Consider the following 16,258-nt stretch of genomic DNA (forward strand, 5'->3'; position numbering starts at 1 on the left):
TGAGGTGCTGGAGCGTGTCCAGAGAAGGGCAATGAAGCTGGTGAAGGGTCCTGGAGCACAAGTCTTATGAGGAGCGGCTGAGGGAACTGGGGTGGCTTAGTCTGGAGAAAAGGAGGCTGAGGGGAGACCTTATCGCGCTCTGCAACTACCCAAAAGGAGGTCGTAGCGAGGAGGGTGTCAGTCTCTTCTCCCAAGTAACAAGCAATAGGACAAGGTGAAATGGCCTCAAGTTGCACCAGGGGAGGTTTAGGTTGGATATTAGGAAAAAATTCTTCACCAAAAGGGTTGTCAGGCATTGGAACAGGCTGCCCAAGGAAGTACTTGAGTCACCATCCTTGGAGGTATTTAAGAGCCATGTAGATGTGGCGCTTAGGGACATGGTTTAGTGGTGGACTTGGCAGTGCTAGGTTAACGGTTGGACTTGATCTTAAAGGTCTTTTCCAACCTAAACAATTCTATAATTCTATAAAAAGTTATTTGGATATACTGGCAGAAGGTACAAAAATAAGCTGGCTTTCTCTTTGACTTCTGTTCATTTGTCACAGCTTCCCAACTCAGAAAAATTCAGCAATGCTATATACCCTCTTGCACAAAGCTGTATATCAATATCTGTTTGCAAGCCTCAATACCAGGCTTGTCTTCGTTTCTATAATCACTGTAATGAAAATATGGCTGGAGTTGAGGACAAAAATTTGGTCCACATAGTATTCACAGTAGCCCAGAAAGCAAGGACATTAAGAGCTATAACCTAGGTAAAAACTGAAGTTATAAAAAGACCTATTTCTTGTTTGTAAACATGTTATGTTGCTGCCCATTAGCTAAAAGACATAACCAGTCAGCTGGGACTGTGTCCTTGATTTTGCATTTTAGACAGTGAGATTTCCTGCACTTGGAGAGATCTCTAGTGATCACCTCAAGCACAGGGCTTCTCACAGTCCTTCTTGGCATAGCATACTAAAAATGTAATTTCTATTTTGAATGTTTGCATACCCCACCCCTTTTTTTTTTTTTTTTTCTTTTTACTGCTGACACTTTGGGGCAAGTGCTCTTTCAGTCTAAAGCAGGAAGAAATGGAGCACTGATGGGTCAGGCAAGCCTAATGTTAAAATAAAGACAGACTTTGATAGCCATTTTAAGACTGATGTAATTCTCCTAATTTGTGAGGACTGCAGATTCTCATCTCAAAAAGCCAAACCAAGCCAAAACCACCAAACCCAAAAAACCTGCTGTCTCTTTTTCTGTCCTGCCATAACCCCAGTTCCCTTCTCATCCCTTCCACTCTTAGCTCCCTAAAACAAGGAGAAGAAACAAGATAAAGAGCCGTGCTGTCTCCCTACAGACTTCTACGCACAACACACACAGAGTCAAATGCTGTTTCAGGTCAAGCAGGCCTTTCCGTGGCTGAACATAGCGCAGGAACTGAGGCAGGGGATGGGCCACAGAACTAGCAGGAGGAAATAAGGAAGGCAGTACTTTGCTGGCTAGTGCACAGCATGAAAAGTCACATTCCCCATGTAGGCAAAAAACTGGGACAGCAGCCACCAGTACTGGTGGGTTTGGGAGGTAGGGTAGAAGGAAGGGGAGCAAGAACACCTGCAGAGCTAACTCTCCAGTCTGCCATCACCCACAGAAGGCAGGGCAGCCACCTTCTCCCTGGGACTGTAGCTCCTTCACCTGTAACATGACCATTAGGGCCCAAACCCATGGGGTATTAAGAGCGATCCAGTCTACTCCCAGTACTTCAAAATCCCATCAACAAAAGTACGCTGATTCAGACCATCAAATAGGGAATGGTACCTGGTCAAAGAAACCCAGCACTGTTCCTCTACCTGAAAGCCAATCCTCCTAACATATAGACCTTGTATCTTAGTAAACTAAGTAATCAAAAGAGGAACCATTCTTCTCACCAAACAGGATTTTTCGTTGCTACACACAAACCATATAGTACAATGTCTGGCTTGTCTCACGAGAAGAACTTAGAAGTGTGATCCCATCTGGATTGCACTGGAGCAAGCAAGTAAGAACAAAGACAGATTCACTTTTTGTGTGGAAAAAAAATAAGTGGGATGTAAGTGGGAGGGATGTAGGCAAGGCTTACTTGTCAAAACCTGAAAAGAGTAGAGCCAACATACCTGGGCACTCCCCGTTGCTGCAGATCCAGGTGCCACGTCGGCAAATGCTAGGAAAAATATCATGACAAGTTAGGCAACAGTACATGAATTCAAGTCTTCCGTTGCAACTTTTTCCCAAATAATTGAAACATGGGCTCCTGTTTCAGGGAAATTAGACCAGTCCCCAACATCCTTTCCATCTCCCATAACCTTGTCCGTTGATATATCCACCCCTTCTTACCATCGTTCAACAGCAACTGCTGGTAATGAGCTGGAATGGTTGCAAAACTGAAGAACTTCTGTTTTCCCCCCACCAAAGCTCTGTGTTTAACAGAGTTTTCAAAATCAGAAAACTTCTGATTAACAGTGATGATGCATAGATCGTCTTTCTTCTGCATACGGTAGCCTTCACCTAGTCCTTCTTCTGTACTCTAATTGGAAATGTCTGGGCACAGAGTTGTCTGAACTCCCTCCACAATTGTGTTCACACTTATACAAAATCAGATCAGGAATACATTACTCATTCCTCTTCCTCTGTTTAGAGAGCTAGCCTTCCCCTTCAGGCTGGCATTCATGAGGGAAAGAAAAATTGTGAGCCATGCAGCTGGGAAGATTCCTTAGCTTTGCGAAAAGTTCCAAGGACATGCCTGAGCTAACTCCTCTTGGAAAGAAATCGGGTTTAGAGGTTAAATAAATGTAGGAAGTCAAAACAAAGACACCACCTCTGACACTAACCAGACATGGGAACCTGCCGGTCTGTCTTATCCACAGGAAACAGGTATTCTCTACTGTTTGAAGGAGTATGACCTTCACATTGTTCTATCAGATCAAATATTGCTTTAAAAGCAGAGCTGATTTTGTCTTTGCAAACAGCTCACTTCTTAGAAGGGGCTGGCATTTCCAATAAGAGAGTAGGTCCTTTGCCAATGAAAGGAATTTTTTTAAAAAAGGAGAGAGAGAGATTTCTAGAAAGATCTTCTAAAACAGTCACTAACTGGTTTGCAGTACTTATCTAGAGCAACATGGAGTTTACCATGAGTTGCAGTCCTGGGAGATGGTGAAGCCAGGAGGATAGTGTTTTCCAGAGTGGATGCAGGAGCAATCGGAGCTTTCAGTGCAATGTTCACCATCAAGAAGCTTCCCCTCTGGATAGATCAGGTAGCAGCAGATACACATGCCACACACACACAGAGGGACACAAACATAAATACAATTAGATTTTCTAGTTCTTCATATACTTTGGCAAGACTTCTTATGTATTATTATCTATAGTCAGTCACAGACAGCAATCAAAAAGAACGAGGCTTGCCAAAATGCCTCACAGGGACTGGTGCCTACTTTCCTTCCAACGCTGCCTCTCCCTCAGATGTACTGAATGGAGCATTTCTGGTGCTCCCAGAAGAGCTCTTTGCTTTGTGAGTCCCCAAGTCCAAAACACACATATTGGAACATACATGAGTCAAACAGAGGGAGCACAAACAAGGTTGATCAGAGCTGGTTTAGAAACCTGACTGTTGGAAAAATACATGCACTTCACTGACTGCAGTAAAGGGTTTCCAGACAGGTTTTGTATTTGTCATAAAAGGACAGAAGAGGAGAAAAAGTAGGGAATGAAGAAACAAAGTTGGACACCATAAAAGTCTAGCAGACAGGAATGTTAGAGAGAAAGAATTGTTACCATGTGGAGCTGTGGTTTCTCTTCTCAACTTCTGCAGAAGGAAAAAGTGAAAGGGCCAACCTCCCAACTTAGATCCAACTGCTGAGGTTTCCATATTACACAACTATAATTACCTATTTTCTCTCTGTCTCTCTCTCTCTAGTATTTTATCTTACAAATATAAACAGAAGCACTGAAGAGTTACAAGACATGTCCGAGATTGCACTATAAACTAGAAATAGAAGAAGGGACAAGTTTCTTTCACTTGGGCCCCCCTGTTGAGAGATAGTTGACATTCTTCCATTTTTAAAAGAGCTACTGTAACAAAACATTTTGTTTGCTGAAAACCCGTCTCCCTCCTCTTTGAGGGACTGCTCCCAATCACCTGCAGAGATTTTGGCCCTTTTGCCTGGCAGCAGCAGTCACCACTGACAGTGAGACACAGGTAAGTCCCCTTTCTCCCATTCTTCCCATAGAGCTGCCCGGAAAGGTCTTTGCTGTTGAGAAAATCCTTCCAGTGAGAGATATTCAAAAGAAGATCTGAGTATTTAAGAGTGGTATGGCTCTCCAGAGACCACAACAAAACAGAACGTCTGCCTTTTTTCCTGGCAATAGTAATTCCATTTACGGCAATTAAAGTAACTATGCGGTGCATGTAAGGAAAATAAAAGACACATTCGTTGAACAGATCCTTGTTACTCTTGGAGCACCGGAGGGAAGCTAAGCAAAGGTATAATCCTCATCCTAATCCCCAAATTTCTCTATTCATCTGCCAGATCCTCCTGGTCCTCTATGAAACTCAGATCAAAGTTCTTCCCTGTTGACTGTGCACCAAATAACAGTAAAATTTTCAACTGCTGATTGTTATTTCTTTCCATACAGTTCCTTCTACCCATCTACTTGTTCCTCATGCAGTACCCTTTCTGTGGAGCTGCTGTTTCTCTCCTCTTCAGTTCCTCTACCCTTAGACCTGTCCTGTGCTGAACCAATCAGTGCAGCTACCAAAGGAAGAATATAGTGAGAGTCCTTGTGCAGTCAGTGGATTCATCTCCTTCAGCTTTTCCCAACACCCCCAGGACTGCACAGATATAATAGCTAGATCCTTCACAACAAAATAAGCTCCTGTGACTAGTTACATCACCTGTCACCTTCCATGTGCACCCTTCCAGGTCCTGCCACAGAATGACAGCTTTAAACCTCCGGTAAGCAAGAGACCAGCAGCCAAATAGGAAACTACTAAGCTCTGAATGCAATGACGACTCCTCAAACAAGGTTGACATTGTCATCACTGCCTTGTTTTGGAAACAAAATTACATTCTCAGTAAACTTCGATCATGCTTGGTATCTCATACAGAGGGACAGCAAATACCTCTGTACATTTGCACAACGTCCAGATTTGAAGGGTGAAATACAGAGGTAGTCCTATTAAAACCAAACAAACAAAACAACAACAACAAAAACACACCAACAAAAATTAACTAGAAATAGGAGCATATATGGCTTTGCAGCCAGGAATAAAACTCTCCTCCTGCAGTTGTCTTGAGTACAATAGACAGAGGAGGAAGACTGTGATGGTTGGGCTGCCCCCTTTAAGCCAATCAAATCTCCTGTATGAATGATTCAATAAGTGAAATCATTTATCTAAAATCGTGAAGATCTTTGGAATTATAGTGCAAGCTCTACACGAACTGTTTTTCTATAAGAAACTCCTTCAGTATATCCTCTGTTCTTTCTTCCACTAACTGGACGCTTCTAACCAAAAGCAATTCGGAAGGAATCTAGGTATGTCAATGGTAAGTGGTCGCTCACCCAGAAAGGCAATCCTAGAGTATTAGATGGTGCTGATTTTCACAGAAACATTTACTTTTTAGTTGGGTCTGAAAAACGGCCCTTTCATGGAGTGAGCATACAGGCATTATAGAAACTGGTTTATTCTAGGCCATGGTCCCAGAAAAAAGAGAAGTGTTTCAGATTTCAGGAAAATTTAAGGGAAGACACAGCTTTCCTTCTTCTAATAAAATAGGTAGCATCACTGCCAAATGTTTCTCTGTAAATAACCCACTAAATAAATTACCAGGGCAGCTGCAGCCATCAACACATTGTCCATGACACACTTCATTGATATTCAGGCTCTGGCAGGTTTTGGCACAAGGGGATACACATTCCTTATACTCCATGCCAACTGGACATCTTGGCCCTGAAACAATTCAAAGAAATTAGAAATGCAAATTCCTCAATAACTCTTAAATAAGTAAGTCCCTTAATTATCAAAGGCTGAAGCACAGAGACACCAAAAAGGTCATATCCTCTCCAATCAATGATTTCTTTTTCAGAAGCAGAACATTTACAAAACACTTGATTTTTCAGTTTGCTGCAATATCATCACCTGTCAGGTTGTGTAGTAAATACTTAGATATTAAAGCCAATTTCTTTTCTAATGAACTGAGTCTTAATAACTAAAACCAAGCACACTAAGAACAATCAAACACGGGGAGAAGTTTTGCAATAATATCCAAGTAATTTGGACAGACAGCATGTTCTGTACCTTTAAGCTAAGTAGTTACTCCACTCATTTGTGAAATTATACTGTTTTGTGTTTGCAGAGGGAACTGGGAGACAGTTAAGACTCTGAAATCCCATCCTCCTCCTTCCAGAGGACTGCCAGCACAGGATAACACCCATGGTGCGGTATCTTCACTGCTGTCATTATCTAGGCTAGGCCATTATGCAAGCATACACTATAGCCATTCCTTCATTCTGATGCACAGACATACCCCGCAAGACTGCGTGGGCATGGAGTGGGAAGAAAGCCTGCTCTTTCCCAGTAAATCCTCTGTTGAAGGAGGTGGGAGGGTAACGAAGGAGCAGTCTTGCCCTCTGTGGCTCCAGGGCTTGGGCACCAGCTCACACTAGTACAGTACGCCCAGCGCTAGAGCCCTTCCAATGCAGCAGAGCATTTCATGCCTCCAACCCAACCATCATCATCATCTCCTGAGAAAGCATCATAGCACAGATGAAGGGTGATGGAAAATTAAGCTCCTGATGTGGCAGCAGGCCACCTCTCTTTTTCCTGACTAAGAAAAACCACGGTTTGTGAAGCCAAGGCTTAGAAACAAGCTCTAAAACTCCTGGGAACAGAGAGGGATTCATTTCACTCATGGCTTTAGTTAGACTTAGACAGCCCTAGCAAAAATGGGTTCTCTGGCTTGCACCCTCAGCAAGGAGACAAGTTTTCATCAGGTCCCTTTTATGTCCTAATGGAAAGGTAACAAATTACTGCTAGAAATAAGACTCTCCTCTGGTGTACAATCCCTTGAACAAATGATTCTATCTTCCTGCCTTAACCATTATCTGAAGGCGCAGTTTTCTTCAGTGGTGGCCAATAGCAGAGTATCTTTACCAGAGAAGAAAGTGTTGTCAGTACAAATCGGTCAATTACCCCATGAAATCAATTTACATAAACACGCTGAGAAAGTTGTCCCTTCTGTATAACATAAAAACATGAGAAAAATCATTGAGAACATTATATTAGAGGATTAATTTTTTTATTATTATTATTCATTTGTGTGCTTATGTATTTAACCGGGGTTCTCCAGTGGAGGTATATGTGTATATCAACGGTGGGTGCAAACCTGACCTTTCCTCTATAAATGCAATCCATCCCAGTCAATCTATGCACTTCCTTGTTGCAAAATCTTAGCAGAGATGCAATCAGGACCTCTGACCTCAGGAAAATTGGGCTAATAAAGGCAGCATTTCAAGATGCAATCAGGATATCTAACCTCGACAAAATTTGGCTTAAAAAAGGCAACATCTCAGTTTCGGTGTAATTTGTTCAAGAAAATAAAGGATGAAACAATTGTCTTTATGAAAAAATGTTAAGGAGAGCCTTCCAGGAGGATGCTGATTTACAAGTACAGGCTGGATAACGTTACACATCTGAACCATATGTGAAATAGCTCCTAAACATCCTAGTTTATACCTTTGTGTATGAAATAAGTCTTCACTGACTTTGTATACCATGGTGGGACCTGTAACAGCTCAGGATCTTCTTCCTATATGGTTCAAACAATCCTGCCTTAGGGATAACAATTTCTATAAAAAGGTGGGTGATGGAGAGCTGAAAGGGGGAGCGAGCAAAGGCACTTCAGACAAATGGAAGTGACAGGCTCTTCATATTTTAACGTGCCATGCCTGAATCAACATCCTAAAGAAGCGCTAATTGCTTTTATCTGCAGTACATAATTCTGCAAGAGAGGCATGATCTTATTTGGGATAAGCAGCCTAGAAATAATCCTGTCAGCTTACTGCATGAGCTCTCTTCAGGCCACCCATCCAAAATCACTCCTTCGTGAGTGCAGCTTCTTGCGTAATCAAGGAACACTGAGCAGTGACAGTCCATGTCCTGGGTACAGGCACAGATGTCTTCTTCACAGAGATCGATGTATGGCTCTGGATCAACTCGATGGTGGCACCGGGAGAAGGTCAAAGAAGTTCTTAGCAGCTGGCAGGTTTCCATGGCCCCCTGCACAACAAGTGACGAGCAAAGGTAGAAAGAGAGAGTGAAAAAAAGGACAAAATGAGTTACTATAGTCTCAGGAAGAAGGGACAAACCCCAGCTTTTCCAAACACACTCACCACTTATTAAATAACATCATGGTTATTGTTTAACACCATCATGTAGTTAAACAACATTATAATCAAAAGCTAGTAGTGAGATACATCCATTTATTCACCACATCCATATATACACAGAGGTACATTAGTATACTGATTATTATAAAATAGTGTCATATAAGGGATGTTTCATGCAGAAACATGTCAGTCAATCAGTCAGCAAATGGAGGGAAGCAAAGAACTGCTTCTTACCCAGTGAAGAACCAGATGATGTCTGCCATACCAGGAAGACACGCACAGCAAGGGAGAGGAACTTACAATGGAGGTACTTAGAAGAAAAATGACCAGACCATCTCTCAGATAATGAGGGAAGAGAGTAAGTTTCACAGTGAAAGATCACATCTGACTGGAATCTGAGGAATCAAATTTGTTTTCCACTTCTGGCCACATGTTCCTATTGCTCCTGCTGGCTTGCCCAATGCATAACAGGCCAATTTAACTCAGATAAATGGCAGAAAAATAACCCAAGGAAGAAAAGCAATTTGTTCTGTTCTCGCCAGTTAAATCAGCATGGTGACAGCTAGTGTAAGGGGTGATGGGGGGGATACCAAGACCTCTCCTTTCAGACGGCAGCAAGCTAAGGCAGAACTTAGCTGTATGTGAAACAAAACCGAAGGAAAACTTAGTTTATGGCTGAGTTCTCCAAGGGAGGCTCCCACGTAGACTTTCTCTAATGTATGCATTATGTCACAGTTCAATAAGTCTGAGGTCCTCAATGCAACTTTCTGAAAGGATGACACTGAGTTTAGATAAATGTAAAAACGATTTTCTGATGCAAAACAGTTGCACAAACAGTTGAAGCATAACTTTCTTCTGCTTATTTGTCAGTGTTTTGTATAAGCAGATGTAACCATGCTATATATTTCAGGTGTTATACATAGTGGTTGAGGGGGAGGGCATGGTCTTCAGAGTAGTTCACAGTAACGGTGCATTACTCCCGGATACCTTAACAAGTACCTGAGGTGACAGCACATACTGTGCTTAAAAAGAAAAAAAAAAAAAAAAAAAAAAAAAAAAGGGGGGGGGGGGGGGAGAAAAAAAGTCCTGTTTTCATTTTTGGGGAGATGAAAAATGGAGCAAAAAACCCCACAGTGTTCAGTAGATGTCTAGATGTCTTCTCTGAATGGCAGATAGTATACCTGTATAGGAAAACTGCTGAGTAGGAAAAACTTTTTTTTGCTAAAGGGTCTTTTGTCCAGGTAATCAGCTAAAGCTAGTACATGTCTGAACCAAGAGAGAACTTGCTTATGAAAACAAACCAACCAGAAACGTCTGGCCCATTGGGAATACAGTCAGAGTTTAGCAAAGTGCTCTGTGAACAACTGCATACACAGAGAGGTTTTGAGCTTTCTGAGAAAGGCCTCACGGAACTTAAAGCAATGCTAAGTAAGCACCATTATAGCACTGAACATGGTTGTCCTCCAGAAGAATCAGCTCCAGCCTGGAATAATTCTGATGCCCAGGTAACAGCCACTGTGGTGAACCAGCTAGAAAAAAAGACTAGAAGGAAGGGAGCAGGAACTGCATAACGGTGGTTGGTGCTGCTCTAAGACTACACAGAAGAAGGAGAAAGCTGAAAAGCGCCCTAAGGGTGGAAGTAACAACAACAGAAGCAGCCAAAAAAGCTATTAAAGCAGCGCTTCGAGATGAAACTGATATAACTGAAAGCGAGCTCAGAGCCGTTCAGAGGATGAGCAATACAGCAACTCCTGGATCAAAGCCTTGCTCCAGATACTATCAAATGCAACAGAAAACCAGTATATGCAATAAGCCCAATTAAGGGCTGTGTTAATAAGTTTTCTTAATAAGGTAATAACCTTGTTAAAAAGGTAATACAACTCAGCTGTTATGTTGCACTACAACTCAGACTCTGTATATTCCACTAAATAGTAAAACTGGTAGAAACAATCTTTTATGACCATGTTTATTACATACCAGTAAATCTTAGATGCGAAAGTGACTGTAAAAATAAAGGAGATTACACACCAAAAAACCCATAAAATTAAACCCCCCCTTTTTTTTTTTTCCTATAGTGTTCTTCGGTCTTGTTCAATAGCAACATACCTAACGACTGAGCTCTAGCTGATTATCAAGAAACCAAGTGATATATGTTAGAAAGCAAAAACAGTTCATTTTCTCTGCATAAAGGTTTTCTTGCCATCCAAATTGCTTCAGACTTTCCAGTGACTTCACGCAAGAAATTATAGCTGAAATTTTCCTGTCTTTTAGACATAGCTCAACTATTGTGATGAATCAACAGACATAAGTTAAAATATGGGTAAATCCAAATAGATACAAAGCCAAAAAAAAAAAAAAAAAAAAAAAACACTTTCACCATGAGGGTGGTCAAAGACTGGAACAAGCGTTCAGAGAGGCTGTGGAACCACCACCCCTGGAGACACTTGAAATGTGAGCAGACAAGGACCTGAGCAACCTGACCTAGGATGGCCCTGTTACAACCAGGGGGTTGGACTAGATGGCTTCTAATGGTCCCTTCCAACTTAAACCATTCTGCAAGTTATTTGTATTTTCCCTCCTTTCATCTTTAAAACTCCGTGGTCAGGTCGAACTAAGAGAGGTCTTTGTTCTTTAGTTTAGGGAACAACACACATATGTGGTGAGCACCAGATATTGGCAGCCCCATCCGCTGCTGTAGCGTTCCTGCTCATGGAGCAACAGTCCTGGAAGTGGCTTGACACAAGGAAAGAAACGCCTTAAACCAACAGAGTAGGGAGTGAAGCCTTAGGCTGAAACTGTGCTTAGAGTACAGGTGGCTGTAAGATTAAAAGTAGCAGAATTGACTGCAGTACCCAAAATACAGGTGAAGGTCTTAAAACTTCACCCTTGACTTCTGCATGAGTTCTATTTTAAGTGTTTCTTTAAATGGGTTGGCGGTGTCCTGGCACTGACAACCCTGAGCGACCGCAAACTTGCTGACCTTCTTTCTGCCCCGGTCCCACCACACAGAGCTGTAGGTGGAATTTTATACATTCCTCCAATTTCTGGGGCATTGCCTTCTGCTGCAGCATGAACTGTATTTGTCTATTGCTTAACAATTGCCATTAAAGAGACATAACCTAGAAAGTAACAGAAGAAAGCAGAGACACCTTCTCGTTCCCTTGAATTTAAACTCTATGGTATATTGATACACAGAAGTGTTTCTCCAGATCATTCAGGAAGGTATGTTCTGGTGCCATAATTGGATATAGTTTTTCAGGATACATCTTCTTTTGGTTCACTCAAAGGGAGAATGATTTAGCCTCCCATCTTTCCAAGTAAAAAGCATCTAAAGCCAGTATGTTTAGTATGCCAAATGCTGGCTGTACGTTTGAGCAAACATAACAACAACTGATAGAAGTCACTTCACTTGAATGCTGATTCAGCTAATTGTATATTTCAGGAGCAGAAAAAAATGAGATTTTTAGATATAGTGGGCTTCAGTTTCACCCTTACAGTGTATTATAGTATGTCCATGTCTTTGCTGGACCTGCTTGTGACCTCTACCATTACAAATTATAGTCCAGAAGTTGAAAGCCTCTCCCACTTGCTTTCAGATCTGGGGATAAATGCTATTTCTTTATATTGCATATGGAAGTACTCCATGGGATATGAGTGGGACAATTTCTTACCAATCGCAGCAAAAGCTGAACTTCAAGAAAAGCAGAAATTAGTTGAATTCTAATTTCAGTCATTTTCACATCTAACATGTTAGAGGTATAGTTTCCTAATAGAAAGAAAAAAAAGAAAGAATACAGTGAACTGTGGCCTCCACCCACCATTTCTGTTAGAGGTGTGAAATCTAGAAAATAAAGGTAATGCCTAAGAACACATAAATCTGTCATAATGCTTTAAAACATATATATTTTTATTTTCAAGGCTGCCTCATTATGACAGTTATCCACATCACTCCATTTTATGCTTCAAGATCCATGTTACCCATGCTGTTAGTCACCTGAGAGGCTATTAGATTGCAGTACTTCATTGAACAGGTAGCCTAAATCATCGCATTCCAAGTGCTGAAAAACTGATCAGACAACTCGGAGAAGCTCTTTCTTTTTGGTAACTATTTAAACAGCAGCCAGAGAAGGCAGGGCACGGCAGGGAGGCAGTAGCTCCCTCCCTCCAATACTACCCAGTTTGGCATGCTCTCCAGATCACACAACAAGATAGCCAAAAGGCAGCTCCATTGTGCAGATGCTGAGCTGCTTCCAGCCCTGGGAGGTGAATACAACTATCAGAGAAGAAACCGTATCTGCAGGCAGAGCAGTAGTCAAACACACTTAAGTGTGTATATTTTTGGAGACGAAGGGCAGGGAGAGGCCCAGAGCAACAGTAGGTAAGAGTATGAGTTAGGTCAAGACCTTCAGCTGATACACAGAGCCATTAATCAAGACAAGAGCTCTTCCTTACAAAAGAACACGAAATTGCCCATGTTTTCTGTGATTTGAGGATAAAAGAGCAACAGGGCTTTCTAGCTTCACTGCATCTTGCAAAGAAGTCAGAAGCCATCTCTCCAAGGATGCTGGGGCAGGGGGGTGGCCAGAGAGGGCAAAGAAAACCACAGATCTACTCCGAGCAGGGGGACAGGGGCGGGAGGATCGCACTGAACCAAAGCTGTTGTTTTCCTCACCTAGCAGCTGACCGCCTGGCAGGGAGGGAGGCTGGGAGACGGAGGAGATTTACATTCCTGAAGCTGAAGCAAGCAAACAAAGCACACTATTAAAAAGCCCTACATTCTTCAGCAGGCACTCGTTTGGCCGGACTTCTATTAATACTGCTGTGTTTATTCTTGCACAGTGAATAAATTAAGCCAATGTTAAATGCTGTGAGCTCATGAACTTACACGAGAGAGAAGATAATTTCATGCAGTTTGCGAGAGAGCAAACTTGATCCAACAAACCATCAATATTTAACATGATCCATATAAAACTCACATCAGTTTCAGTCTACCCATCAGACAGGATTTCGCGCTGCATGCCACTCCCTGGCCTCAGTTGCAATGTTGACATTTTCTAAACATTAAACTTGCCTGAACAGGTAAAATTCCAGCGGCCACAACCAGTCGCAAAAGTAGCCCTGTTCTAGAGCTGTAACTGGATTTAAAATGCAGTCCTGTCCCTCAGAAGACACCTCGGTCAGGTTGAAACCCCTCATGCTTTGGTCACACCCTTGGCACCATGCACCATTACTCAAGTGAGGCGTTAATCCGTCCCAACCCCAAAAGAAACAGCCCACGCACACCGGCTCAGCTTAAGCAAGAAACATAGGCTGGAGGTTTCCAAACTGAAATCACTGCTTTATTTCCTCAGCCAAGTTTGCAGGCTGTGAGGCCGAAGCTATAGTGCTAAGGGGCATGAGCATACTTCGCTGAATTTCAGAACATGTTTAATACAAGCATCCCCATCCAAAATCTTAGTGGAAATGTAAACAGTCAGAACTTTGCAAGCTTGTCTGAGTTCTATTTAGCTTTTTCCAGGTAACTAGGAAACCAGCACTCGAAGTAGCTGTAGGGCAGGTATGTTCCAGGAAGTGCTACTAATCTTGAGAAATTAGAGCCTAGTTTAAGAAGTATTGGTCTACAGGATTCGCACAGCAAAAAACTGACGGCTAAGTTTTGGCCTCAGTTACTCTAGTATAAATCTAAACCTGGCACCCACCACATCATTCTGATTTACAACAGAAGACGTGAGATCAGATGCAAACCCTCAATGGATGAAGGCTCAATTTACCAGGACAGTCATAACCTGTAATACCACATGCAGTCAGTATATATTCAAAGCTACTTTCCTCCCTGAGCTCGTGACCATCTGTGTGTGTCCGCCCTGTGTCTAAGGGAAACAAGGACCATGTTTATACTTATAAATGAGGAGAAGAAAAAGGTTGATGCAGCAAAAGGGGTCACAGAGTTGGCTGAGACAAGCAGTTCTGTGTTTCTTCAACAAACCAGAGCTACTGTCTATGTGCATAGCTGAAGGAACCTCCTCCTCCTGGCAAGGGAGATAGCCTGGTGGCACAGAGCCTTTGCAACACCTACAGAGAACATCTCCTCAGTCAAAAATAGCCTTGGCTGAAGCATCTTCCCGCTCCAGTGACTCCAAAATATATGAACTGCAACATATTCACAAATACTATTTGTGGTGGCAGTGCCCACAGAGGCTTCAGGACTGATGCTTCCCTGCTGGCAGAATCAGAGAGGGAATTAAGCGGTGCCTGTAGAATGAGGTAGTTAAACACACCTTTTCCAAGTAATACCAAAGTTTCTTTGGCAGCAACTCACACTTCAGGCTCAAATGAGCAGTTGGTTTCTTTATCTGCTCGACGTTTGTGTGTTGGGTTTGTGGGTTTGGGGGGGGGAGGGGGGAAGAGGAAGAGGAGGTATATATGTACTACAATTTTAGAAAGAAAAGCAACAGGCAGGGTGCAGTGGGAGAGAAAAATTGCATTCACTAACTAGTGAGTAAACTCCTCCTTTCTCAACGTTGCATGTAAATAAGCCATGAGTCATAACACACAGCCCCCAAGGTCACTTTTCTACAGCACCAGGCAGCCCAATGCAGAAATCCTCCTGCTAGCACCAGCCACAGTCTGCAGGGAGGGCTCATAGTTATCAGCTCAGAAACCGCAAGCACGCAGCTGCATCCTGCGTCCAGCCCCACGCTGGCTCACAGAGAGGCTGGGAGTACCCACAGACAGCACAGACATGCGCTGTGGACGTGTCCCTTCCACCTTCTGCCTGCACCTGACCCTGCCGCACCACAGCGGGGACCTACGTATGGCTACCGCCAGCCCCGGGGTTAAATCCTGCCAGGCTGGAAGAGGAGCTGCACACCTCGTTCCAGAGATCAGTGCCCAGTATAGCTATCTCAGACCATGGTGCACCTCAGAAACCCAAAACGGCTATCTCCCGCACCTCGCATCCTAACCCGTTTGCTGAGGGAGGACCACGTTAGGTACGGACATAGATTCAAGGAAGCGTTTGTGTTCTTCTGCCAAAGGGCAGGCAAGCTGCCTTCAGGTAGGGGAGGACAGAAACCAGAACGGTATCTTGTGGCACCAACCTTCTCTACAACATCAGATGAAATGTTGCAGGTGTTGCTCGGAGTCTGCACTCTCTTGCACCGCTTGTTTTCACTGTGCAAAGCCCAGGAGTTTACAAAATCATAGCTGTTTCCCACAAGGGTCCCTGTGAATGAAGAGGAGAAGCAGGTGGTCATTATTGGCTACTATCAACATGATAGTCTGCTGAAAGCTGTTTTTAAAAATAAAAACCGTCATGTCAAATAAGTTCCTATTCCAAATAGATTGACTGTAGAAAAGCCGCTTTCAGTGATCTGGACTAACTCCTGCAGAGGACCTCTCTGAGCTCAAGGACAGACTAAAGCCTTCAGAAGGCAGCCCCCAGCACTTCTCACACCTGCGTGAACATGGTAGGAGTTATTTGCTGGTAAGCTATAATCTACAGAAACCTAAGTGTGCCTACACGTTTTCCAACTATTTAAAAGTTGTCAATAAAACACAGGACTTATTAGAGGCAGACAAAATGAAGCTGCTCTCCCTAACCAAAGAAAGTATTAGCATTCCTGATCCCAGCTAACCTTGATTTTCTCCTTCTATCCGAAACTAAATCTTGTGTGCAAAGAAACTTAGCATACACCAAACTGATGTGGGCCCATGATCTTACCATGTAAGCTGTCCTGAAACATGCTCCCCTGTCCTATTACAGGCAGCTCCTGGCCCAGGTTTGGCAAGATTTGCACCCACTTTGCATAAAAGCAAAACTGAAGGAGTTAATCTGTATGCTTCCTGGGAGATG

General features: G+C 42.9%; 1 protein-coding gene across 1 annotated transcript in view; it reads right to left on the bottom strand.

Moving 5' to 3' along the window:
• VWF (von Willebrand factor) overlaps positions 1-16,258 on the bottom strand; it is a 145,801-nt gene that overhangs the window by 116,230 nt on the left and 13,313 nt on the right. Inside the window, exons 6-10 of the mRNA XM_030040818.2 lie at positions 15,504-15,628; positions 8,077-8,293; positions 5,843-5,965; positions 3,145-3,256; positions 2,133-2,179 (exon numbers count right to left, since the gene is read on the bottom strand). Of these exons, the coding sequence (XP_029896678.1) occupies positions 2,133-2,179; positions 3,145-3,256; positions 5,843-5,965; positions 8,077-8,293; positions 15,504-15,628 (624 nt within the window). The remainder of the gene's footprint in view (positions 1-2,132; positions 2,180-3,144; positions 3,257-5,842; positions 5,966-8,076; positions 8,294-15,503; positions 15,629-16,258) is intronic.

Source organism: Aquila chrysaetos, chromosome 17 (genome assembly GCF_900496995.4).
Source record: "Aquila chrysaetos chrysaetos chromosome 17, bAquChr1.4, whole genome shotgun sequence".
NCBI lineage: Eukaryota > Metazoa > Chordata > Aves > Accipitriformes > Accipitridae > Aquila > Aquila chrysaetos.